This window comes from Anolis sagrei, chromosome Y (genome assembly GCF_037176765.1).
Source record: "Anolis sagrei isolate rAnoSag1 chromosome Y, rAnoSag1.mat, whole genome shotgun sequence".
NCBI lineage: Eukaryota > Metazoa > Chordata > Lepidosauria > Squamata > Dactyloidae > Anolis > Anolis sagrei.
The window spans coordinates 34,330,531-34,355,373 of NC_090035.1; the positions used below are offsets into that span (position 1 = coordinate 34,330,531).

The following is a 24,843-nucleotide window of genomic DNA, read 5'->3' on the forward strand; positions in this document are numbered from 1 at the left end:
CACAACCACTCTCCCACTCTCCCCCGCCCCTACCCGACCATACGCCATCCTTCCCTCCTCCCCCTCCTCCTCCTCCTCCGCTGCCCATGCCCCCTCTGCGAAAGCCACACCCCCACCCTCCGCTGCCCCGCCCCTACCCGCCTATACACCATCCTTCCCTCCTACCCGTCCCCCGTCTCCTCCGACTGTGATATTTCTTACTTCCTTTACAGGACAACAGCACACCATCAACATAAAAAAAAGGAAATACTCCTTTCTGAAATTTAGTTCACAACGAAACCAAGACATCTACTCACCCCACAGTTCGCCATAATACACCTACAAGGCCAACCACAGACGATCACTCATAAACACAATCCAACCCACCGTGAAAAGGACTTACACAGCCAAACAATAAACCACCACATACAAACACACCCTTAAAGTCATACATGCAAATAGATACACACACACACAAAACACATCTCATCACACTATGCCACAGCAACGCGTGGCCGGGTACAGCTAGTTTCAAAATAAAAACAGATACCAATAAAATTACATTAATTGAGGCATCAGTAGGTTAAATGTTTTTGAATATTTACATAAAACTGTAATTTAAGATGACTGTCTGTGAGGAGGTCCATTATTAAACTGCTGCCACCAATTGTAAAGAAGACTGTATTAATGCCACCGAATGCCACCAAATGTGAAGGTGCGCGTGGTAAAACACCCACTGCCACCTAATCTATGAGGGAAGCTGGGCAACGATCAATATCAGCCTAGAACTACTTTACAAAGGAACTGTTAATTACAGAAGGCTTTGTTTCAGTGATAGCGTAGCGTTTACTTTCCTGGCCTGACTTTACTATTCCAGGCTGTTCAGCTTATAAGGAACTGTATCAGGCAAGGCTTGAGGAAAATGTAACAAGTTTATTTTAACAGGAGTATAACAATGTATAACTGTTCTTCAAAAGAGGTACAAATCTTGATGGATACATTGGAAAGGTTTCATGAGTAAACTCAGGCAAACACTTCATAAGGTTTCACAGCTGGCACAACAGGCTTAAACCCAGCCATACCTTGATTCTTAATTCAGAATCAACAACCCCCTGTACCGGGTCCTTCTCTGCAACCACTTTGGTCACCAATTGATTCCCTGAATCTCCAAGAGATTCAGTTTTTCCCTATAGCACACTGGCTACAGACACATTGCCTGAAGCTCTACCAAAAGATTCAGTGTCCTCTCAGTAGCTCTCCGGCCACTGACTCATTCCCTGAATCTCCACCAAAAGATTCAGTGTCCTCTCAGTAGCTCTCCAGCCACTGACTCATTCCCTGAATCTCCACCAAAAGATTCAGTGTCCCCTCAGTAGCTCTCCGGCCACTGACTCATTCCCTGAATCTCCACCAAAAGATTCAGTGTCCCCTCAGTAGCTCTCCGGCCACTGACTCATTCCCTGAATCTCCACCAAAAGATTCAGTGTCCTCTCAGTAGCTCTCCAGCCACTGACTCATTCCCTGAATCTCCACCAAAAGATTCAGTATCCTCTCAGTAGCTCTCCAGCTACTGACTCGTTCCCTGAATCTCCACCAAAAGATTCAGTGTCCTCTCAGTAGCTCTCCGGCCACTGACAGACTTTTTAAAACACAGTTGCCTCTGAAGAGGCGGTTGGCTCCGCCCCTGTTGCTATGGCAACTTAGCTAACATCAAGCCACTCTCTCCAACAAAACATAATCTCCCATACTTACCATCCCTAAACCATTGTCCAAACTACACATAACCAAAGGAATAAAACTTACACATCGTCACACTGTCCAACTCTGATTAAACCATTATTCTAACCTTCTTCAATGTAAATGTGCTTACGTAACCTTCCAGTAATAATAGAACGAGTAAAATAATAAATGTAATAATAACAATAATAATAGAGTAAAATAATGAAAATGTAATAATAACAGTAATAATAGAGTAAAATAGTTAATGTAATAAAATAATAGAGTAAAATAATGTAAATGTAATAATAACAATAATAATAGAATAAAATAATACATGTAATAATAATAGAGTAAAATAATGTAAATATAATAATAATAATATTAATAGAGTAAAATAATAAATCTTTGAACTCGAGTATAAGTGAGGGGGGCTTTTTCAGCCTACAAAAGGGCTGAAAAACTCAGCTTATACTCTAGTATATACAGTACCTCATGCAGGGGTTCTTTTACCCTACATAGTTGTCACGCTATGTTTCCATTTTAACTGCCATGGCTCCAACCTAGGGAATTCTGACATTGCAATTTGGGAAGGACCAGACAGTTCCAAGTTACAAACCCCAGGGTTCCATAGGACAAGAAATAGACAATCTAGTGTGAAAATGGTGAAGTGTGAAAGTACTAAAATCCCAAAGAGCTGCTGCTGGCAAGTGTACTCCAGAAGCTGAATGACAGCTCCCAACACTCCTCATTGCTGGTGGTCTGCTGGCAATTAGAGTTTAACAAGATAAGGGGGCCACAAGTTTCTCATCCCTGGTACAAAATAATGCCCATAAGGATAGACCACAGGTCTGATTCAGTGGTGTTATTATATTCACAATGAGTGGAAATCTAACAGCCAAAGCCCTCCTTGGCACATAGAAATTTTGAGGTAACCTTCCTGCACTTCAGTTTCTGCCCTCAAAACACACTCTCCCCCAACCCTTAATTGAAGGCCTACCTCCTCCCTTGGAAACCTATTCTCCCTCAGACACACATTCTTCTTATCTCACCCAGGGTTTTATCCATTTTACTCCTAGCGCATTTGGTCCTCCCCATATTTTATCTTTCTATTATGTTGTTTTTGAGACTGTTTATTTTATTCCGTCATTTCATGTGTTTATTTTGATGCTATTTTGTTTCTTTGAATTTTGTCTTGTTGTATTGTTACTTTTGGGCTTGACCTCATGTTAGCCACCCCGAATCCCTTTGGGGGAGATGGTGGAGGAGTATAAATAATGTTTATTATTATATTATTAAATGCCCACTTCCCCTGAAGACCTTTTTCGCAGAGCCTTACCTATTTTTTCAGAACCACTGAAAGTCGAATGACTCTTAGTAGCTGGCTTGGTCTCCTTGGGCTGCCTCCATTGAGCATAGATGTGGTCAGAGGAAGGAGGCAGGACAGCATTAGGAAGCATGCCACTGTTGAAGGAGCAAAAGAGAAGGGACATCAGGTGCTGCAGAGATGATTCCAAAGCATTTCATTCTAAGGGAACAGCTATTTCCATTACACAACCCATTTTCTTGGTGTTTTGGTTTTTAGGCCTATTCCTGGGGATATTTGTGTTGGAATTCTATCCCACACTGCTCAAGTCTGCAGTCCTCAATGAGGAGAAGTTAGTTAGCATTAGAATGATCTGAAGCTTTCCCTCCCCTTATGTCTTCCTGTATAACAGTTGGGAATGTTTCTTTTTCATCTCTCTTCTCTGTTTCAACTCTCATTCTGATTGGTTGTTTATATTGCAAGTTTTTTTAATCTGACTTCTGCCTTCTTACACTTTAGTATGGAGAGTATGTGCTGTGTGCTTTGAGATCTCTCTCTGCTTATGTGTCAGGAGAGTGAGTTTTTCCCTTTCTTTGAAACCTTGGAAGAGATGGGTGTTAGAGCAGTTCAGACCCAGTGCTGTATTCAGAAGAAATGTAGTTAGTTCTTATTTATTATAAATAAACCTTTTGTGATTTTTTTTTTTAAAATGGACTCTGCATCTTTGCCTACCTAAGCTCTACATTCTTTACAGCCTCATCACACGGCACTTCGCACTTTGCTTGCTGTGAACGGATGCTCAAACTTTTAGTCTCATGTTAGTTTTTGGATGCTCTGCTATATTGAAGGGTAGTTTCCGCTGCAGTCTGCAGTCCTAAGTTAACATTAGAAAAGTCTGAGGCTTTCCCTTCCCCAATGGAAGAGGAAAATTGCATTGGATGGATTGCTTCAGATCTAGTTTCTCAGATATGGTTATCATGATTTTTTATGGGTGAGCTGAAGGTGACTGAAACATGACATATGTTCTGTAGCTGAAAGTGAAAAATGGGTGCAATTTTTGGAATCAGCAGGTTGAATAGGCTCAGAAACAAATCTAACATTTGAGGCACCAAAATGTGTGTTTGCCAGTGTTATCAGAAAAAACAAAATAATTTGTTTGCAGCCATCTTAGAATCACAGAATCATAGAGTTGTAAGAGACCTCATTGGTCATCCAGTCCAACCCCCTGCCTAGAAGCAGGAATATTGCATTCAAAGCATCCCTGCCAGATGGCCATCCAGCTTGTTTAAAAGCTTCCAAAGAAGGAGCCTCCACCACACTCCGGGGCAGAGTTCCACTGCTGAACAGCTCTCACAGTCAGGAAGTTCTTTGTAATGTTCAGATGGAATCTCCTTTCTTCCTTCATATTTGTGCTTTCCTGTTCCTGAAACTTTCTCTTGAGAAAAAGACTGAGGAAAGGCAATAGTAGTAACGGCCTGAAGCCAGGAATTGAATTTTAAGGAGCAGGAGGAAGAACACAGCCTGAAGTCATGTGCACATGCAGTTTGGTAAAGAGGCATTTTGCCTCTTGGCACTAAGAGGTAAACAGCCTCCTTTTTGTGACCCTAAAATTTGACCCAAATCCAAAGGCAACTCATTTTTTAAAAAAAACAACAGAAATACAGGTTGTAAATTTATGTTGTTGTCTTTTGGTATGTACTTGTTGTATTTTAGGCATGTTGCACCATTGAGTGCTTTTGTGAGCTGCCCCGAGTCCACTCGGGGAGATGGTTGTGGGATACAAATAAAGCTTTATTATTATTTTATTAAATGTTCAACTCTATTTCATTTGGCCCAAATATGGAATTTCAGGGTCACAAAAAGGAGGCTGTTTATCTCTTAGTGCCAAGAGGCAAAATGCTCCCTTCTATACTATCCCTTCACACTCCCTTCTATAGAGTATAAACAATAACTCACCTTGCAGGATTATTTCAAAGATACAGATTGGGCTATAAATGTTACAAACAAGAATAAAAAAAACAGTGGGCTGAACATACCACATTCCCTTGACATACAGAATGGAGCTCGATTCCATTCTGTTGTAGCAGTTGATATTTTATTTAGCAAAATAGCCTATATAGTTTTTATATCAAGAGATTTGCCAGGAAGCACAGAGGAATATTTCCTTAGTACTCAAACTCCTCTACAAAAGCTCTCTTAATTCTTTTAGGAAGTATAATAATTCTATTTATTCTTATTTGTTAATTCTCTATACTATTAAGGAAAACTACCCTATAATATAGCAGAGCATCCAAAAACAAGCAGGATACAAAATGAGCATCAGCTTATTAGTGAGCAGAGTGTGAAATGTATGTAATGTGGCTGTAAAAAAAAAATAGAGCTTAGGAGGCAAACATGCAGAGTGCAATCTTAAATAAATCACAAAAGGTTTATTTACAATAATAAGAAATAGCTGCATTTCTTAATAATCTAGTGCAAACAACCCAATAGACATAGATGGCTTCTGGATGGTGAACCAATAGAGCAAGTCTGCACATTTACATACCTAGGTGTCGTTATTTCTGAGACTGATTCTTGGCTCCCACATCATCAAAGGAGCTCAGCCAGAGCGAGAGCATGGGCAAACCAACTGCTAAAATAAACAAACCATAGCCAACCAGGTTCCTTAGACCCACTTCTTAAAGAATATAAGGCCAAAGTTACCCCCATGCTCCTGTATGGAGAGGAAGTCTGGGGCCTAAACCAGGTATCATTATTAGAGCAATCTCAAGCAAGCATCTCCGTAACTTTCTAGGAGTGGGTAAAAGGACCCCAGCTGCAGCAGTGAGAGAAGAAATAGGAGTATATACAGTCGATAGGTTATCCAAAATTAGGGCATATAAATCTTGGATAAAACTAAATGCCATGGCAAATGATAGGCTACCAAAATTGTTCCTGTTAGAGCAGACCAAAAACCATCATCAGTCCTCTTGGCTAGTGCAACTGACAAAATACATCAGGAGTTGTGGACTTCCAATTCTATACCCAAATCTCCTAAAAGAATTAGATACAAAAATAGTGGCACAACGAATACAGGATATAGAAGTTCAGAAAGACATTGCCACCCTTAGTAAAGCTGGTTCACTGAAATGGTTAAGTTGCTTCAAACAAACTTTTCAAACAGCCGAATACCTAAAGACAGAAATGCCTAAACATCTAAGGAGGGTATTCACTAGAACCCGATTTGAACAGACAGATACAATATTCCATATAATGAAAGTTTCTGTATCTGTGGGGCGACAGAGGTAGAGGATATTACACATGTACTGTTTAATTGTATTTTGTACAACAAAGGGAGAAATCAATACCTCGGACCATTCATCATACAGAAGACTCACTGGGATCCCCATATCAAAACTACATTCTTAATGGCTGGCCAGAATGCTAAGATAACACACCAAACAGCCCTTTTCCTTTATAAAGCAATGCAGCTGAGAACTGTGTATCTGGTGGCCATTGAGGTAAACTGTGACGCAGATATCTGAAGTGGCTTGGGATTGTGTAATAGCTGGTCTATTTTAACCTTCGTTTTAACCTTTATTTTTAATTTTTGTGGTTTGAAATTTTACCTTGGCATTTTAATGATGATATTTGTAATTATCTTTTAACTTATTCAAGTTTGAATGTATGTATGTTAGTTCACTATTATGGAAGTCTTAGGATAGTGATTATTGTCTATTTGGGCCCGTTTCTGTTTTTGTTTTTAATGTTGATACGGTCAATGGACTAATCAATAAACTTTGTTTGCTTGCTTAATAATCAGGAGACATAGGGGAAGGAAAACCTTTAGTCTATACCAGGGGTCTTCAAACTTTTTAAACAGAGGGCCAGGTCACAGTCCCTCAAACTGTTGGGAGGGCCGGATTATATTTTGAAAAAAAATGAATGAATTCCTATGCACACTGCACATATTTTATTTGTAGTGCAAAAAACACTTAAAACAATACAATAATTAAAATGAAGAACAATTTTAACAAATATAAACTTATTAGTATTTTAATGGGAAATGTGGGCCTTCTTTTGACTGATGAGATAAGATTGTTGTTGTTGTGTGCTTTCAAGTCATTTCAGACTTAGGTTGACCCTGAGAAAGGGCTGAGTAAATGACCTTGGAGGGCCGTATCTGGCCCTCAGGCCTTAGTTTGAGGACCCCTGGTCTATACTTTACTCTAACCCTAACCTTAACCCTATACTAAACTAATAGCTCCTCCTTGAGGACTTGGGCAGTGTGGAGTTGAATCCCAACATAGACATCCCACCTTTCTCCCTAACCTTAACCCTAACCCTAACCCAGAACATTATAAACAGAAAGTTTCATATACATTCCAATAAACTTGGAATTTCAGCCCTCCCTGTCCTCTGCTTAAACAGCATTGCAGTGCTTTTCAGCTTGAACTTCAGTTTCATCCTCTGAACACTCACTTGGGAAGGGTGGTATTCCGTATCCAGTGCTTTTCATCCCGAGCATCAAACCAGCTGAAGAACTTTCCTATTAACTGGAAGGAGAAAAAGCAGGGACAATCATATCATTATTATAGCTGGAGAGGTGGTATTCCATGGTACATGTCCAGGAATGTACATGCACACATGCGTGCACATACTCCTGCTTCCATTTCCCGATCAAGACAGGTCAACCCTGCTAGGACCCATGCCACAAATCTAGATCATACAGAGTACCTCAACATAGAGTGCCTTTGCAAGAAGGCTGTTCTGCTGATCTTCAGTTTGCCTCAAAAGGACTCCTACCATGTCCTCATTGAAGCTGTGCTGCAAAGAGAGAAAGAAGCTAAGCAGAGGCCAGAAACTAAGCTCTTATTTGCCAGCTTCACCCTGGAACCCCTGTTCCCAACACTCACCACAGATGAGTAGTGACCCTGTTCAAAAAGCTTGTTGACAGTGCACAGGTCACAGGGCCGCAGATGAACCCTCACACCATCATCCGGACAACACTGAAAAATAAGCAGAGAGACAAGTAAAACAGAGAACTAAGATCTATTCTAGTCTGAATTCCACTGCAGAGTCCTTTCCATCAGTAACAGAGACTACTTTGGTCAAGGGCAGCATACAAATGGAAGAAATAAATAAATACATAATAAATTAATAATAAAATATACATAGATATTTAATGAATTATTTTAAAGAAATTTATTATATTTTCTATTTTAAAATATTATCTGGAATTTTATTCAGAAGTTATGAATGCATTAAATGCTATAGTTATGTGATATGCAGCCATTCCCACCCAAAGCCCCATTTACCAGAGGGCAGCAATAACAATAAATAGAAGACAATTTCCCTGATGGAAAATCTGACTTCTTATAAGTGGCTTGTGGTGTGGCGGGCAGAAATAGGACCCCTTTCTTGGGTCAGAGATCAATTACATGAGGGGGATATGGAACAGACAGCTACTTGCTTACTGACAAGGGAACCCACCCCATTGATCACAGCAATTGTTGCCCAGCAAAAACAGAACTGGTAATCTTTCATGGTCTCTATGAGTCCCTTAAACCAGGAGCTATGTAGGGTTCATGAACGGAAAACAGTTAGAAGTAGATAGGTAGCTCTAAGTTGTTCATTCTTTACTTCCAAGATAATTCCTGACTTTTTTACTTGCCCTTTATTTGTCTAATAAAGTTTTAAATGAAAATTAATTTTAGAGAGAATCCAAATCCAAAGGCAACTCATTTTTTTAAATAAAAAAAACCAGAAATACAGGTTGTAAATTTGTTATTGCCTTTTGGTATGTACTTGTTGTATTTTAGGCATGTTGCACCATTGAGTGCTTTTGTGAGCTGCCCCGAGTCCACTCGGGGAGATGGTTGTGGGATACAAATAAAGCTTTATTATTATTTTATTAAATGTTCAACTCTATTTCATTTGGCCCAAATATGGAATTTTAGGGTCACAAAAAGCTGCATTTGTGTCAAGATCATCTCTTTCAATACAATCAAAGCCTTAAAAAGCTGTAGTTATGTGGGCTACAGAATTCTGAGGGTTGCATCCATGAACGTAATACAATCTATAGCTCTAAATTTGACATCCATGAGGAAGGGAGCACCAGGCACAGATTAACACCTCCCAGCAAGAGATTTTCCCAGGCTCAGGCAAGCCTTCAAATGCTAATGAAGGTGATCAGCTGAAACATTCACACCTAACTGCAGCAGGGAAGAGCTCCTTGCCCCACCCCAGCCATTCCACAGATATATAAACCCTTTGTCCTAATTCCAACAGACCTCACTACCTCTGAGGATGCTTGCCATAGATGCAGGCGAAACGTGAACATGGCTCTTTAGCTCAAAAAAACCCACAAGAACCTATTACTAATAATATTACAATATAATGGTATAGTGCAATATAGTAATATATAATACTGATTGGGAAGATGTGAACACAACGATGGACAGGGTATAGGGATTTTATCTTTGAAGATCCCCACTGCTATCACCAATTGCGAGGAGGTGCTTGTGTGTTGCTGAGGTTGGCAACGGCAGGCCCTAATAATGGAGGTATTTTACCTCAGGCACTTTTTAATCCCACCGCTGCCACCAATTATACAGATGTGGATGTTATGGAGGGAATTTACCTCAGGCCTTAATTGTGTAGAAGAGTATATTATGGAGGAGGCCAATTATTATTTGTAAATTAAGGTAACTGCCACCGTGAGGTATTTGAGGTACCACCAATGAGATCTGGCTCTACAGACGCAGATTAGTTGAGATGAGACGGTTTTCAACAAAAGATAACAAGTTTATTGTGTACAAAGCTTATGGTTGCAGGCTGTTAAATAACTTATGGAACTTTGAATATCACGTGGTTTATAATACAGTCCACTCTTCCAGATAACACAGCTTGTGGCTAACTTTCACTGAGGTGAAGCTCTCTGGTGAACAATGTTTCACTACTATAAATAGACTTTCAATTTGATCTTCCCTCGATCAAATCTCTGATCTCTAGTCCTTCCTTAACTAGGGATCTTAACTAGGCTTCCTTTAGTCTTCTTTGACTAAAGAATCTGGCCAGGTTTCTTTCTTCAGCCCTCCTAGACTGAAAAAACACCAGCCACTCACACACAAGCCTCTCTCTCAGGCCTTTCCAAGCCTCTCTCCTGTTTTTTTTTTTAAACGCACATAACTTTTTCTGCTTGGCTCCGCCCACTTCTCCCTCTCATGAGCTAGCCAGCCTCGTCTCCTTGGCAACACTCATTGTGGACTCAAACCAGATAACTCCAGTTTTAGCTACTGTTACAAACACAAATACATGCTCTAACAGTTAAACACAAACATAATAACAATGACTTCTGCACACTGATATTGTACTATGCTAATAATATAATATATTGTATGAAAATATATATTGTAAGCCGCTCTGAGTCCCCTTCGGGGTGATAAGGGTGGCATTTTAAATGCCGTAAATAAATACAAAGAGGATACCTGCACACACTGGAGTAGTGGAGTTGCACACTTGGAGCTCATCAGTCCCTGTAGCACTTGTCGAAGGCCCTTTCTCAGCTCCATGCCGAGGACCTCTCGCCACTTGGCCTTGTCACTGCCACAGCAGGGCCGGCAAGCATAGACAACACTCTCAGGCAAGTTGGATAAGATCTCATAGCCTTCATCTTAATGGAAAGAGAGCAGAGTAGTACATCAGACAAGCTCAGTCCTAATACTACAACTGACAAGCTCTTCTCACATGCCTACATGAATGTTGGACTCATCCTACCAAGTGCAAAGAGTGGCGAGGATCCCAAAGTAGAAATTATCTCAGACAGGCAACCCAACAAAATGTTTCTGTCATTTTGTCATTTTTCTCACCTATAACAACTTTCCCAAACCCAGCATCCCTTTGTGTGTTTGCATAGGGGAGAAGAGTTAATATGTGTACGAAGGAGGGGACTCTGTTGCAGAACAGAAGAGCACAGCTTGTGACCTTGGGCTACTTGTGGCTTTTGGGCACTCTTACCTCCATCCCAACCCCCAAACCAAGCCTATAACCCTGTAGCTAACCTGGGATGCAAAGTAAGGAAAACATTCCTGCTTTACACTCAAGACTCTAATTTTCCCACTATTAGTAGTGGCAGAGAAATCATGAGTTTGGAAGTGATTTTTGGAAAAAAGAAGGTGTTAAACCTCTCATTTTCAAGGTGCTCCAACAAAAGGAGGGGAAAATCCACATTAGGTGTCTGCTGAGAGGGTTGAGAATGTTGGGTAATTTCAAAAAGGAAAAAGCATTTAAAAGGTAAATCGGCAACAACAGCAGAAGTTTTTACCGAACAGAAGCTTCTTGAGCATAGCAGTGGTCGAAGGCTTTCATGGCCAGAATCACTAGTTTGCTGTGAGTTTTTGGGCTGTATGGCCATGTTCCAGAAGCATTCTCTCCTGACGTTTCACCCACATCTATGGCAGGCATCCTCAGAGGTTGTGAGGTTTGTTAGAAACTAGGCAAGTGAGGTTGATATATCTGTGGAATGTTCAGGGTGGGAGAAAGAGCTCTTGCCTGCTTGAGGCAAGTGTAAATGTTGCAATTGGCCACCTTGATTAGCATTGAATGGCCTTGGAGCTTCAAAGCCTGGCTGGTTGCTGTCTAGGGGAATACTTCGTTGGGAGATGTTAGCTGGCCCTGATTTATTCTTGTCTGGAATTCTCCTGCTTTTTGAGTGTTTCTCTTTATTTACTGTCCTGATTTTTGAATTTTTTTTTAAACTGGTAGCCAGATTTTGTTCATTTTCATGGTTTCCTCTTTTCTGCTGAAACTGTCCACATGCTTGTGGGTTTCAATGGCTTCTCTTTGTTGTCTGACATGGTGGTTGGTAGTGCAGCATTTCTGTATTCTCAAACAATATGCCATGCCATGTCCATGTTGGTTTATCAGATGATCTGCTATGGCTGACTTCTCAGGTTGAATTAGTCTGCAGTGCCTTTCATGTTCCTTGATTTGTGTTTGGGCCATGTCAGGCTGCACAGTGAAGACATTGAAATCCAAAGGATGTGGACAATTTTGGGAGGCTGTAAGAAAATACGTACACGGAGAGTGTGTGCAAAAACTCATACACCTGTGTGTGCTACTCCTCCCACCTAGCCAGGTCAGAATTGAAATGTCTCTATATACCTCAAGATAAGCATAGCACAAACCTGAAAGCCCCTCACACTTGGCATGAACCCAGTGGTCGCACTTGGCGCATTGCATCATTTTACTCTCATAGTCATTGTCTTCATAGCAGTGCAAGCAAATTGGACAGTAGTTTCCTGGATGGGAAAGCGAGAGGACAAATGAATGGAACCTTTCTTGTGACAATCTAATTACATCTGATGTAATCAAAAGGCTTTGTGTCACTCCACTATTTTTTTCACTTATCTTATAAACTTTCAGCCTGCAAGTAATCTTCAATTAACAAAAACTCAACATAATGTATTGGTAACAAATAATAACTGGAATAGCATCAGCAAACATCAAGGAAGCTTTATTTCAGCAACTTCAAAAATTAAGTATTCCTAAGTCTGGGGAATTTTTTTAAAAAACTTCCCCATCAGTTCACACACTAGACAGGTCTCCTAAGCAAAGGATTCCAAATATAAGTAATCATCACTGAAAAGGCTTTCTTGCTACTACTGAGCACAAGTCAGAAGGCAGAGGCAGCTTGAGGATACCTTAAAGCAGATTTTTCCAAACTGTGTGTCTTAACTCATTAGTGTTTTAGCTGCAATGTATAGGGCAAGTGAACATAATGACAACTATCTGAGTCTATCTGAAATACGCAATAAATCATATATTTTTAAATATATAAATGAAAGGGTTTTTATGACATACATTGTATCCCCATAAATTTCATTATTACAGTTTGCAGATGTGTCCATATCTCTTATATGAGATTGGTTTAATCTCTGGTTTGCTAGTAAAACTCAATTAAGATAAAGGTAAAGGTTTCCCCTTGACATTAAGTCTAATCATGTCCGACTCTGGGGAGTAATGCTCATCTCCATTTTTAAGCCAAAGAGCTGGCGTTGTCTGTAGGTGCCTCCAAGGTAATGTGGCCAGCATGACTGCATGGAGCACCATTACCTTCCTGCAGAAGCCTTACCTATTGATCTACTCATAGTTGCATGTTTTCGAACTGCTAGGTTGGCAGAAGATGGGCCTAACAGTGGGAGCTCACACCGCTTCCCAGATTCGAACCACCAACCTTTTGGTCAGCAAGTTCAGCAGTTTAACCCGCTGCGCCACCAGGGGGCCCAATTATTGTGTCAATTAATGTGTCACAAAAGATGCAAGCCAAAAAAGTATGCCAGTAACATGAAACATTTGGAAAGCTATGCCTCAAGACAATACTGTAATAGTGGGCTACTATTGGAGGAGATAATCTAGCAGGCCTCAAGATGCTAAGCAATCCTCATATAAGGCTATTCTAAAAACACAGTAAGGTGATCCGAACAATCAAAATTCAAGTTTATTAAGACAGGATATTTTTTTTAAAAAAATGCAATTTGAGAACACAACACTTTCCTCGTACACAAAGTTCTAGAATTGCAAACATCCGACTTACAAATGACTCACAGTTAAGAACCGTGGTGAGACAACAGGAAGGGAGAGAATTCTACCCTTTGGAAGGGAAATTCATTTGTGAAGAGTTTTCATGGAGAAAAAGATGTCTCAATGGAAATTTTAACACAAATCCTTATTTCCACAAGTCAAGTTTTTCAAAAGCCAATTGTCACAGGGACAGAAAGTGGGGTGAAATCTTCTGAACAGGGGCACAGACAGCAAAACCAAACCACAGGAGTGTTAAACTTTTCCTATGCTATCCTGAGCTTATCTATCTATCTATCTATCTATTTATCTGGCTGAAGTTACACTTTAAAAATGTATCTGTTCTGACTTCTAAACAAATTCAACTTAAGAACAAACCTACAGAACTTATCATGTTCATAACTTGGGGCTGGCTATACATGGAAATATAGTCTTCTGTGAATCAGTCACTGGAGAATTATAATTACCAGCTTTGGAAGAGCAGAGAACAGAGATGTACAAATTTTGTGTTTCCACTCATTGGTATCACCTACAACTGATATGCTGGTAACAGCTGATAGAGGTTGTGGTCCATCAACATCCTGCAGAAGCTATGAATATACACATTTTTTGTGTAAATACATGCCTGTAGTTATACTGGATCCCACTATTGCATCACCACCTTATTTAATGGTGTATAAGGACTGCAATCAGAACACAGACTAATTCCCTCAATTTCAGCTCATCTAAAGCGTTCATGTCCCGAGATCGCTCCCTCAAGGCCCTCTTCACTCTTTAGCCAAGCTGAATTAAAGATGAAACCAGCACAATTTTTCAAATGGTCCCATTTCTCTCACCTTTATCATACAGTACAGAGCAGGCAGAGCACAAGCTGTAGTCATTCGACCACTCAGTGTCCCAGTTCTTTCCTGGAGCTGTCCCACAACTCTTGCAGCGGATGCAGGCTGAACAAACCTGAAGAGCATGAAGAAGACCAATGAGTGAAACATGAAAAAGAAAATACTGTCTGCAGGACTAAGAGTGAATATTATTATTTAGCATTTATTTTTATCTCACCCCGAAGGGGACTCAAGGTGGCTTACAACTCCGGCAAAATTCAATGCTATTTACAACATAATAAAAACAGACTCCATCAACTATACTGAAGACATGTGAACAAATATATAAAGCAATAAAACAGATTATAAATTGCAAAATGTTAGCCAGGACATTATCTAGACTTGTAAACTTTGTGCTTGACAGGTACTTACCCAGCCTTTCCTCTTACGGAAGGGTTTAGTGGGGTAGTTGGGCCCCAGACAAGCCAAGTGATAGCAGTTCCGGCAACGCTCACATTCCACTAGTTGCTGCAACAGTGGAAGAAAAGGACAAAGGGGAGCAAATTGTTACCCAGGAGTTTGGAATGAGAATCCATTAAGTATCCATTGATTCATTTGTTGAATCATTTTGGATTATGTGATTTTAATGTTTATATTAATATATTCTTAAGTTTTAACATCCAAATGTTGTTATGCTTTTATGATCTAATTCATAGTTATATGCTATTGTTGTTTTATGTTAGATTTCATATGTATGTCAGGCGTTAAGTTTTGCCATAAATATGTTGGAAACCACTTTGAGCCCCCCCTTGCCCGGGGTGAGAAAAGTGTATACAAATAAAGTAAATAAATATGTAATTTATATTCCCTTTCTCCCAATATGGGATTTAAAGCGGCTTATCATATAAATTAAACCAGATAAAGCAATATGTAGTACAGAAGTTTAAAATCAATGAATAGCCAGTCAATTATTACAATAATGTAAAACAATTAAAAACAATCAAGTTACATTGCAAGTTATCCTTCCTTCAAAAACTTATGCAGGCTCATATGGGAAAATACAGGCCTTGGGATCATCTAAATCAGGCCCTTATAAACTGCAGCGTTCCAGGTGTTTTGGACATCAACTCCCAGAATTCTTGACCACTCACAAGCTAGCTAGGACTTCTGGGAGTTGAAGGCCCAAACACCTGAAGGGTTGCAGGTTGTAAAAACCTGGTCTAAACAAAAGATGTACAGGGCTGACTGAATTACAGGCGATTCAAATTGTGCCTTGAACTGATCCAAAATAGAGTTGAGGTTAAACCGTTGAGCTGCTGAACTTGTTGACCGAAAGGTTGGTGTTTTGAATCTGGGGAGCAGGATGAGTTCCCACTCTTAGGACCAGCTTCTGCCAACCTAGCAGTTTGAAAACATGCAAATGTGAGTAGATCAATAGGCACTGCTTCTGCGGGAAGGTAACAGTGCTCCATGTAGTCATGCTGGCAACATGACCTAGGAGGTATCTATGGACAATGCCACCTCTTTGGCTTAGAGGTATCTATGGACAATGCCACCCCCCCTGAGTCGAACACAATTCAACTAATTGTTAAGGGAAATTTTTAATTTTACTACAGAATCTACTCATAAAAAATAATTTCAAGAATTCTGTGCCCTTTCCCCACATTTCCACAATCATGGCAGATGTGCAACTTGGCTGCATAATATGTATGCATAAAATCATAGAATAATAGAGTTAAAACAGACCACGCGCGCCATCTAGTCCAACCCCCTGCCATGCGGGAAAAGCACAATCAAAGTATCCCTGATAGATGGCCATGCAGCCTCTGTTGAAATGGCATGTCCTGGACACTCCCTGCAGAGAACACCCAGGTTGAGTAACTCTCCTCACTTGCCTTGGATGCCTTGTTTTTGCGGCCACAGACATGGCAGAATTTGCAACGTCTGCAACACCAGTTCTCCTCCTGCTTAGGTAGTGGCTGCTCATCCTCCTCCAGGCAGAAGACATGAAAGGGGTCACAACATACTTGGCAGAACACAAGCTGCAAGGGATACAAGAGAGAGTTGCATTAGACAAGCATGGTTGACAGAAACAGAAAACCTTGCACATTGAAGATTCTTTTATTTTAAACTGGATGTTTAAAGACATTCCTTTGTTTAATTACAAATCTCCCTCAGTCAGCACTTTCTGGGAGATTGAATTTAAAAAAGAAAACTTTCCCGAGTTCTGAAAACTATGCTATTCCATCCCATTCCATTGTGCATCCAAGGTGAGGAACCTAAACTCTTCTCTCCCACCCAGACCACTTTTCTCCCAAGGTGAGAGTCATCTGAACATCTGAACTACCCCCATCCAGATTCTCAGACGCACCTGATGGAAGCCCTTGCTAGCACAGAGCAGGCACACAAGCCGTGTGGTCACTGGCACTGAGGCAAGGATGCTGAGGCCACCCATGAGCCAGACGTTTTCCAGGTTACAGTCTTCCTACAAGACACCAATATGGGAAAAGGATTGTTGTGAAAATTTCAGAACCATAGGCAATGGGCTGCTGAACTTTACAAAAAGACATTTTCTGGACTCAAACATGTCAGAAATATTAAGTCAACTAGGTATTTTGGATTACAAAAATGTGAGTCAAGTTAGTAGGCCGAAGCCTGTTAGAGTCAGTGGGCAAAAGCTAGTGTCGTCCCGAGGAGAGTGAGTAGGCTGAAGCCTGTTAGTCAGTGGGCCAAAGCTAGTGTCGTCCTGAAGAGAGTGAATAGGCTGAAGCCTGTTAGTCAGTGGGCCAAAGCTAGTGTCGTCCTGAGGAAAGTGAGTAGGCTGTAGCCTGTTAGTCAGTAGGCCAAAGCTAGTGTCGTCCTTAGGAGAGTGAGTAGGATGAAGCCTCTTAGTCAGTGGGCCAAAGCTTGTGCAATCCTGAGGAGCGTGAGTAAGCCGAAGCCTGTTAATCAGTGGGCCAAAGCTAGTGTCGTCATGAGGAGCGTGAGTAGGCCGAACCCTGTTAGTCAGTGGGCCAAAGCTACTGTTGTGCTGAGGAGAATGAGTAGGCCGAAGCCTGTTAGTCAGAGGGCCAAAGCTAGTGTTGTGCTGAGGAGAACGAATAGGCCGAAGCCTGTTAGTCAGTGAGCCAAAGCTAGTGTCGTTCTGAGGAGCGTGAGTAGGCCGAATCCTGTTGGTCAGTGGGCCAAAGCTAGTGTTGTCCTGAGGAGCGTGAGTAGGCTGAAGCCTGTTAATGAGTGGTCCAAAGCTATTGTTGTGCTGAGGAGAATGAGTAGGCCGAAGCCAGTTAGTCAGTGGGCCAAAGCTAGTGTCGTCCTGAGGAGCATAAGTAGGCCAAAGCCTGTTAGTCAGTGGGCCAAAGCTAGTGTTTGCCTGAGGAGCGTGAGTAGGCCGAAGCCTGTTAGCCAATGGGCCAAAGCTAGTGTTGTCCTGAGTAGCGTGAGTAGGCTGAAGCCTGTTAATCAGTGGTCCAAAGCTAGTGTTTTCCTGAGGAGCGTGAGTAGGCCGAAGCCTGTTAGTCAGTGGGCCAAAGCTAGTGTTGTCCTGAGTAGCGTGAGTAGGCCGAAGCCTGTTAATCAGTGGTCCAAAGCTAGTGTCGTCCTGAGAAGCGTGAGTAGGCCGAAGCCTGTTAGTCAGTTGGCCAAAGCTAGTGTCATCCTGGAGAGCGTAAGTAGGCCGAAGCCTGTTAGTCAGTGGGTCAAAGCTAGTGTCATCATGAGGAGCATGAATAGGCAAAAGCCTATTAATCATTGGGCCAAAGCTAGTGTCATCCTGAGGAGTGTGAGTAGGCCGAAGCCTGTTAATCAGTGGACAAAGCTAGTGTTGTGCTGAGGAGAATGAGTAGGCCAAAGCCTCTTAGTCAGTGGGCCAAAGCTAGTGTCGTCCTGAGCAGCGTGAGTAGGCGGAAGCCTGTAAGTCAGTGGGCCAAAGTAAGTGTCGTCCTGAGGAGCGTGAGTAGGCCAAAGCCTGTTAGTCAGTGGACCAAAGCTAGTGTCGTCCTGAGGAGCGTAAGTAGGCCAAAGCCTGTTAATCATTGGGCCAAAGCTAGTGTCATCCTGAGGAGCGTGAGTAGGCCAAATCCTGTTAGTCAGTGGGCCAAAGCTAGTGTAATCCCGGGGAGCGCGAGTAGGCCGAAGCCTGTTAGTCGGTGGGCCAATGCTAGTGTCATCCTGAGGAGCGTGAGTAGGCCGAAGCCTGTTAGTCAGTTGGCCAAAGCGAGTGTAATCCTGAGGAGTGTGATTAGGCCGAATCCTGTTAATCAGTTGGCCAAAGTTAGTGTCATCCCGGGTAGCGTAAGTAGGCCGAAGCCTGTTAGTCAGTGGGCCAATGCTAGTGTCGTCCTGAGGAGCGTGAGTAGGCCGAAGCCTGTTAGTCAGTGGGCCAAAGATAGTGTCGTCCTGAGGAGCGTGAGTAGGCCGAAGCCTGTTAGTCAGTTGGCCAAAGCTAGTGTCATCCTGGGGAGCGTGAGCAGGCCGAAGCCTGTTAGGAAGTGGGCCAAACCAGTGTCGTCATGAGGAGCATGAATAGGCCATAGACTGTTTATCATTGGGCCAAAGCTAGTGTTTTCCTGAGGAGCGTGAGTAGGCCGAACCCTGTTAGTCAGAGGGATCAAAGCTAGTGTTGTGCTGAGGAGAATGAGTAGGCCGAAGCCTGTTAGTCAGTGGCCCAAAGCTAGTGTTTTCCTGAGGAGCGTGAGTAGGCCGAACCTCTTAGCCAATGGGCCAAAGCTAGTGTCCTGAGTAGCGTGAGTAGGCTGAAGCCTGTTAGTCGGTGGGCCAATGCTAGTGTCATTCTGAGGAGCGTGAGTAGTCCGAAGCCTGTTAGTTGGCCAAAGCGAGTGTCATCCTGAGGAGTGTGAGTAGGCCGAATCCTGTTAATCAGTTGGCCAAAGCTAGTGTCATCCCGGGGAGCGTAAGTAGGCCGAAGCCTGTTAGTCAGTGGGCCAATGGTAGTATCGTCCTGAGGAGCGTGAGTAGGCCAAAGCCTGTTAGTCAGTTGGCCAAAGCTAGTGTCATCCTGAGGAGCGTGAGTAGGCCGAAGCCTGTTAGTCAGTGGGCCAAAGCTAGTGTCATCCTGAGGAGCGTGAGTAGGCCGAAGCCTGTTAGTAAGTGGGCCAAAGCTTGTGTCGTCATGAAGAGCAATAATAGCCCAAAGCCTGTTAATCACTGGGCCAAAGCTAGTATCATCCTGAGGAGTGTGAGTAGGCCGAAGCCTGTTAGTAAGTGGGCCAAAGCTAGTGTCATCATGAGGAGCATGAGTAGGCCGAAGCCTGTTAGTCAGTGGGCCAAAGCTAGTGCCGTCCTGAGGAGCGTGAATAGGCCGAAGCCTGTTAGTCAGTGGGCCAAAGCTAGTGTCGTCCTGAGGAGCGTGAGTAGGCCGAAGCCTGTTAGTCAGTGGGCCAAAGCTAGTGTCATCCTGGGGAGCGTGAGTATGCCGAAGCCTGTTGGTCAGTGGGCCAAAGCTAGTGTCGTCCTGAGGAGCGTGAGTAGGCCAAAGCCTGTTAATCATTGGGCCAAAGCTAGTGTCATCCTGAGGAGCGTGAGTAGGCCAAATCCTGTTAGTCAGTGGGCCAAAGCTAGTGTCATCCCGGGGAGCGCGAGTAGGCCGAAGCCTGTTAGTCGGTGGGCCAATGCTAGTGTCATCCTGAGGAGCGTGAGTAGGCCGAAGCCTGTTAGTCAGTTGGCCAAAGCGAGTGTAATCCTGAGGAGTGTGATTAGGCCGAATCCTGTTAATCAGTTGGCCAAAGTTAGTGTCATCCCGGGTAGCGTAAGTAGGCCGAAGCCTGTTAGTCAGTGGGCCAATGCTAGTGTCGTCCTGAGGAGCGTGAGTAGGTCAAAGCCTGTTAGTCAGTAGGCCAAAGCTAGTGTCATCCTGAGGAGCGTGAGTAGGCCGAAGCCTGTTAGTCAGTGGGCCAAAGATAGTGTCGTCCTGAGGAGCGTGAGTAGGCCGAAGCCTGTTAGTCAGTTGGCCAAAGCTAGTGTCATCCTGGGGAGCGTGAGTAGACCGAAGCCTGTTAGGAAGTGGGCCAAACCAGTGTCGTCATGAGGAGCATGAATAGGCCATAGACTGTTAATCATTGGGCCAAAGCTAGTGTTTTCCTGAAGAGCGTGTGTAGGCCGAACCCTGTTAGTCAGAGGGGCCAAAGCTAGTATTGTGCTGAGGAGAATGAGTAGGCCGAAGCCTGTTAGTCAGTGGCCCAAAGCTAGTGTTTTCCTGAGGAGCGTGAGTAGGCCGAAGCCTCTTAGCCAATGGGCCAAAGCTAGTGTTGTCCTGAGTAGCGTGAGTAGGCTGAAGCCTGTTAGTCGGTGGGCCAATGCTAGTGTCATCCTGAGGAGCGTGAGTAGTCCGAAGCCTGTTAGTCAGTTGACCAAAGCAAGTGTCATCCTGAGGAGTGTGAGTAGGCCGAATCCTGTTAATCAGTTGGCCAAAGCTAGTGTCATCCCGGGGAGCGTAAGTAGGCCGAATCCTGTTAGTCAGTGGGCCAATGGTAGTATCGTCCTGAGGAGCGTGAGTAGGCCAAAGCCTGTTAGTCAGTTGGCCAAAGCTAGTGTCATCCTGGGGAGCGTGAGTAGGCCGAAGCCTGTTAGTGGGTGGGCCAAAGCTAGTGTCATCCTGAGGAGCATGAGTAGGCCGAAGCCTGTTAGTAAGTGGGCCAAAGCTTGTGTCGTCATGAAGAGCAAGAATAGCCCAAAGCCTGTTAATCACTGGGCCAAAGCTAGTATCATCCTGAGGAGTGTGAGTAGGCTGAAGCCTGTTAGTTAGTGGGCCATAGCTAGTGTCATCATGAGGAGCATGAGTAGGCCGAAGCCTGTTAGTCAGTGGGCCAAAGCTAGTGCCGTCCTGAGGAGCGTGAATAGGCCGAAGCCTGTTAGTCAGTGGGCCAAAGCTAGTGTCGTCCTGAGGAGCGTGAGTAGGCCGAAGCCTGTTAGTCAGTGGGCCAAAGCTAGTGTCATCCTGGGGAGCGTGAGTAGGCCGAAGCCTGTTGGTCAGTGGGCCAAAGCTAGTGTTGTGCTGAGGAGAATGAGTAAGCCGAAACCTGTTAGTCAGTGGGCCAAAGCTAGTGTTGTCCTGACTAGCGTGAATAGGCTGAACCCTGTTAATCAGTGGGCCAAAGCTAGTGTCGTCCTGAGTAGCGTGAGTAGGCCGAAGCCTGTTAGTCAGTGGGTCAAAGCTAGTGTCGTCCTGAGGAGCGTGAGTAGGCCGAAGTCTGTTAGGAAGTGGGCCAAACCAGTGTCGTCATGAGGAGCATGAGTAGGCCAAAGACTGTTAATCATTGGGCCAAAGCTAGTGTCATCCTGAGGAGTGTGAGGAGGCCGAAGCCTGTTAATCAGTGGTCCAAAGCTAGTGTTGTGCTGAGGAGAATGAGTAGGCTGAAGCCTGTTAGTCAGTTGGCCAAAGCGAGTGTCATCCTGAGGAGTGTGAGTAGGCCGAATCCTGTTAATCAGTTGGCCAAAGCTAGTGTCATCCCGGGGAGCGTAAGTAGGCCGAAGCCTGTTAGTCAGTGGGCCAATGGTAGTGTCGTCCTGAGGAGCGTGAGTAGGCTGAAGCCTGTTAGTCAGTTGGCCAAAGCTAGTGTCATCCTGGGGAGCGTGAGTAGGCCAAAGCCTGTTAGTCAGTGGGCCAAAGCTAGTTTCATCCTGAGGAGCGTTTGTGGGCCGAAGCCTGTTAGTAAGTGGGCCAAAGCTTGTGTCGTCATGAAGAGCATGAATAGCCCAAAGCCTGTTAATCATTGGGCCAAAGCTAGTATCATCCTGAGGAGTGTGAGTAGGCCGAAGCCTGTTAGTAAGTGGGCCAAAGCTAGTGGCATCATGAGGAGCATGAGTAGGCCGAAGCCTGTTAGTCAGTGGGCCAAAGCTAATGTTGTGCTGAGGAGAATGAGTAGGCCGAAGCCTGTTAGTCAGTGGGCCAAAGCTAGTGTCGTCATGAGGAGCATGAATAGGCCAAAGCCTGTTAATCATTGGGCCAAAGCTAGTGTCATTCTGAGGAGCATGAGTAGGCCAAATCCTGTTAGTCAGTTGGCCAAAGCTAGTGTCATCCCGGGGAGCGTGAGTAGGCCGAAGCCTGTTAGTCAGTGGGCCAATGCTAATGTCATCCTGAGGAGCGTGAGTAGGCCGAAGTCTGTTAGTCAGTGGGCCAAAGCTAGTGCCGTCCTGAGGAGCGTGAATAGGCCGAAGCCTGTTAGTCAGTGGGCCAAAGCTAGTGCCGTCCTGAGGAGCGTGAGTAGGCCGAAGCCTGTTAGTCAGTGGGCCAAAGCTAGTGTCATCCTGGGGAGCATGAGTAGGCCGAAGCCTGTTGGTCAGTGGGCCAAAGCTAGTGTTGTGCTGAGGAGAATGAGTAGGCCGAAGCCTGTTAGTCAGTGGGCCAAAGCTAGTGTTGTCCTGACTAGCGTGAATAGGCTGAAGCCTGTTAATCAGTGGGCCAAAGCTAGTGTCGTCCTGAGGAGCGTGAGTAGGCCGAAGTCTGTTAGGAAGTGGGCCAAACCAGTGTCGTCATGAGGAGCATGAATAGGCCAAAGACTGTTAATCATTGGGCCAAAGCTAGTGTCATCCTGAGGAGTGTGAGTAGGCCGAAGCCTGTTAGTCAGTGGGTCAAAGCTAGTGTTGTGCTGAGGAGAATGAGTAGGCCGAAACCTGTTAGTCAGTGGGCCAAAGCTAGTGTTGTCCTGACTAGCGTGAATAGGCTGAAGCCTGTTAATCAGTGGGCCAAAGCTAGGGTCGTCCTGAGTAGCGTGAGTAGGCCGAAGCCTGTTAGTCAGTGGGTCAAAGCTAGTGTCGTCCTGAGGAGCGTGAGTAGGCCGAAGTCTGTTAGGAAGTGGGCCAAACCAGTGTCGTCATGAGGAGCATGAGTAGGCCAAAGACTGTTAATCATTGGGCCAAAGCTAGTGTCATCCTGAGGAGTGTGAGTAGGCCGAAGCCTGTTAATCAGTGGTCCAAAGCTAGTGTTGTGCTGAGGAGAATGAGTAGGCTGAAGCCTGTTAGTCAGTAGGCCAAAGCTAGTTTCGTCCTGAGGAGCGTGAGTAGGCCGAAGCCTGTTAGTCGGTGGGCCAATGCTAGTGTCATCCTGAGGAGCGTGAGTAGGCCAAAGCCTGTTAGTCAGTTGGCCAAAGCGAGTGTCATCCTGAGGAGTGTGAGTAGTCCGAATCCTGTTAATCAGTTGGCCAAAGCAAGTGTCATCCCGGGGAGCGTAAGTAGGACGAAGCCTGTTAGTCAGTGGGCCAATGGTAGTGTCGTCCTGAGGAGCGTGAGTAGGCTGAAGCCTGTTAGTCAGTTGGCCAAAGCTAGTGTCATCCTGAGGCGCGTGAGTAGGCCGAATCCTGTTAATCAGTTGGCCAAAGCTAGTGTCATCCTGAGGAGCGTGAGTAGGCCGAAGCCTGTTAGTAAGTGGGCCAAAGCTTGTGTCGTCATGAAGAGCATGAATAGGCCAAAGCCTATTAGTCATTGGGCCAAAGCTAGTGTCATCCTGAGGAGTGTGAGTAGGCCGAAGCCTGTTAGTCAGTGGGCCAAAGCTAGTGTCGTCATGAGGAGCTTGAATAGGCCAAAGCCTATTAATCATTGGGCCAAAGCTAGTGTTATCCTGAGGAGTGTGAGTAGGCCGAAGCCTGTTAGTCAGTGGGCCAAAGCTAGTGTTGTGCTGAGTTGAATGAGTAGGCCGAATCCTGTTAGTCAGTGGGCCAAAGCTAGTGTTGTGCTGAGGAGCATAAGTAGGCCAAAGCCTGTTAGTCAGTGGGCCAAAGCTAGTGTCATCCTGAGGAGAGTGAGTAGGCCGAAGCCTGTTAGTCAGTGGGACAAAGCTAGTGTTGTCCTGAGTAGCGTGAGTAGGCTGAAGCCTGTTAATCAGTGGTCCAAAGCTAGTGTCGTCCTGAGAAGCGTGAGTAGGCCGAAGCCTGTTAGTCTGTTGGCCAAAGCTAGTGTCATCCTGAGGAGCGTGAGTAGGCCGAAGCCTGTTAGTCAGTGGGCCAAAGATAGTGTCGTCCTGAGGAGCGTGAGTAGGCCGAAGCCTGTTAGTCAGTTGGCCAAAGCTAGTGTCATCCTGGGGAGCGTGAGTAGGCCGAAGCCTGTTAGTCAGTGGGCCAAAGCTAGTGTCATCCGGAGGAGCGTGAGTAGGCCGAAGCCTGTTAGTAAGTGGGCCAAAGCTTGTGTCGTCATGAAGAGCATGAATAGGCCAAAGCCTGTTAATCATTGGGCCAAATCTAGTGTCATCCTGAGGAGTGTGAGTAGGCCGAAGCCTGTTAGTCAGTGGGTCAAAGCTAGTGTCCTCCTGAGAAGCGTGAGTAGGCCGAAGACTGTTAGACTGTGGGCCAAAGCTAGTGTCGTCCTGAGGAGCGTGAGTAGGTCAAAGCCTGTTAGTCAATAGGCCAAACCTAGTGTCGTCATGAGGAGCATGAATAGGCCGAAGCCTGTTAATCATTGGGCCAAATCTAGTGTCATCCTGAGGAGTGTGAGTAGGCCGAAGCCTGTTAGTCA

General features: G+C 44.3%; 1 protein-coding gene across 2 annotated transcripts in view; it reads right to left on the minus strand.

Annotated features, from left to right (window-relative positions):
* LOC137095414 (histone-lysine N-methyltransferase 2B-like) overlaps positions 1 to 24,843 on the minus strand; it is a 223,085-nt gene that overhangs the window by 40,598 nt on the left and 157,644 nt on the right. For both annotated transcript variants that reach the window (XM_067462059.1, XM_067462058.1), the window contains exons 11-20: positions 16,751 to 16,864; positions 16,275 to 16,421; positions 14,812 to 14,907; positions 14,398 to 14,515; positions 12,169 to 12,282; positions 10,471 to 10,655; positions 7,897 to 7,989; positions 7,718 to 7,807; positions 7,463 to 7,536; positions 3,035 to 3,159 (exon numbers count right to left, since the gene is read on the minus strand). In XM_067462059.1, the coding sequence (XP_067318160.1) occupies positions 3,035 to 3,159; positions 7,463 to 7,536; positions 7,718 to 7,807; positions 7,897 to 7,989; positions 10,471 to 10,655; positions 12,169 to 12,282; positions 14,398 to 14,515; positions 14,812 to 14,907; positions 16,275 to 16,421; positions 16,751 to 16,864 (1,156 nt within the window). The remainder of the gene's footprint in view (positions 1 to 3,034; positions 3,160 to 7,462; positions 7,537 to 7,717; positions 7,808 to 7,896; positions 7,990 to 10,470; positions 10,656 to 12,168; positions 12,283 to 14,397; positions 14,516 to 14,811; positions 14,908 to 16,274; positions 16,422 to 16,750; positions 16,865 to 24,843) is intronic.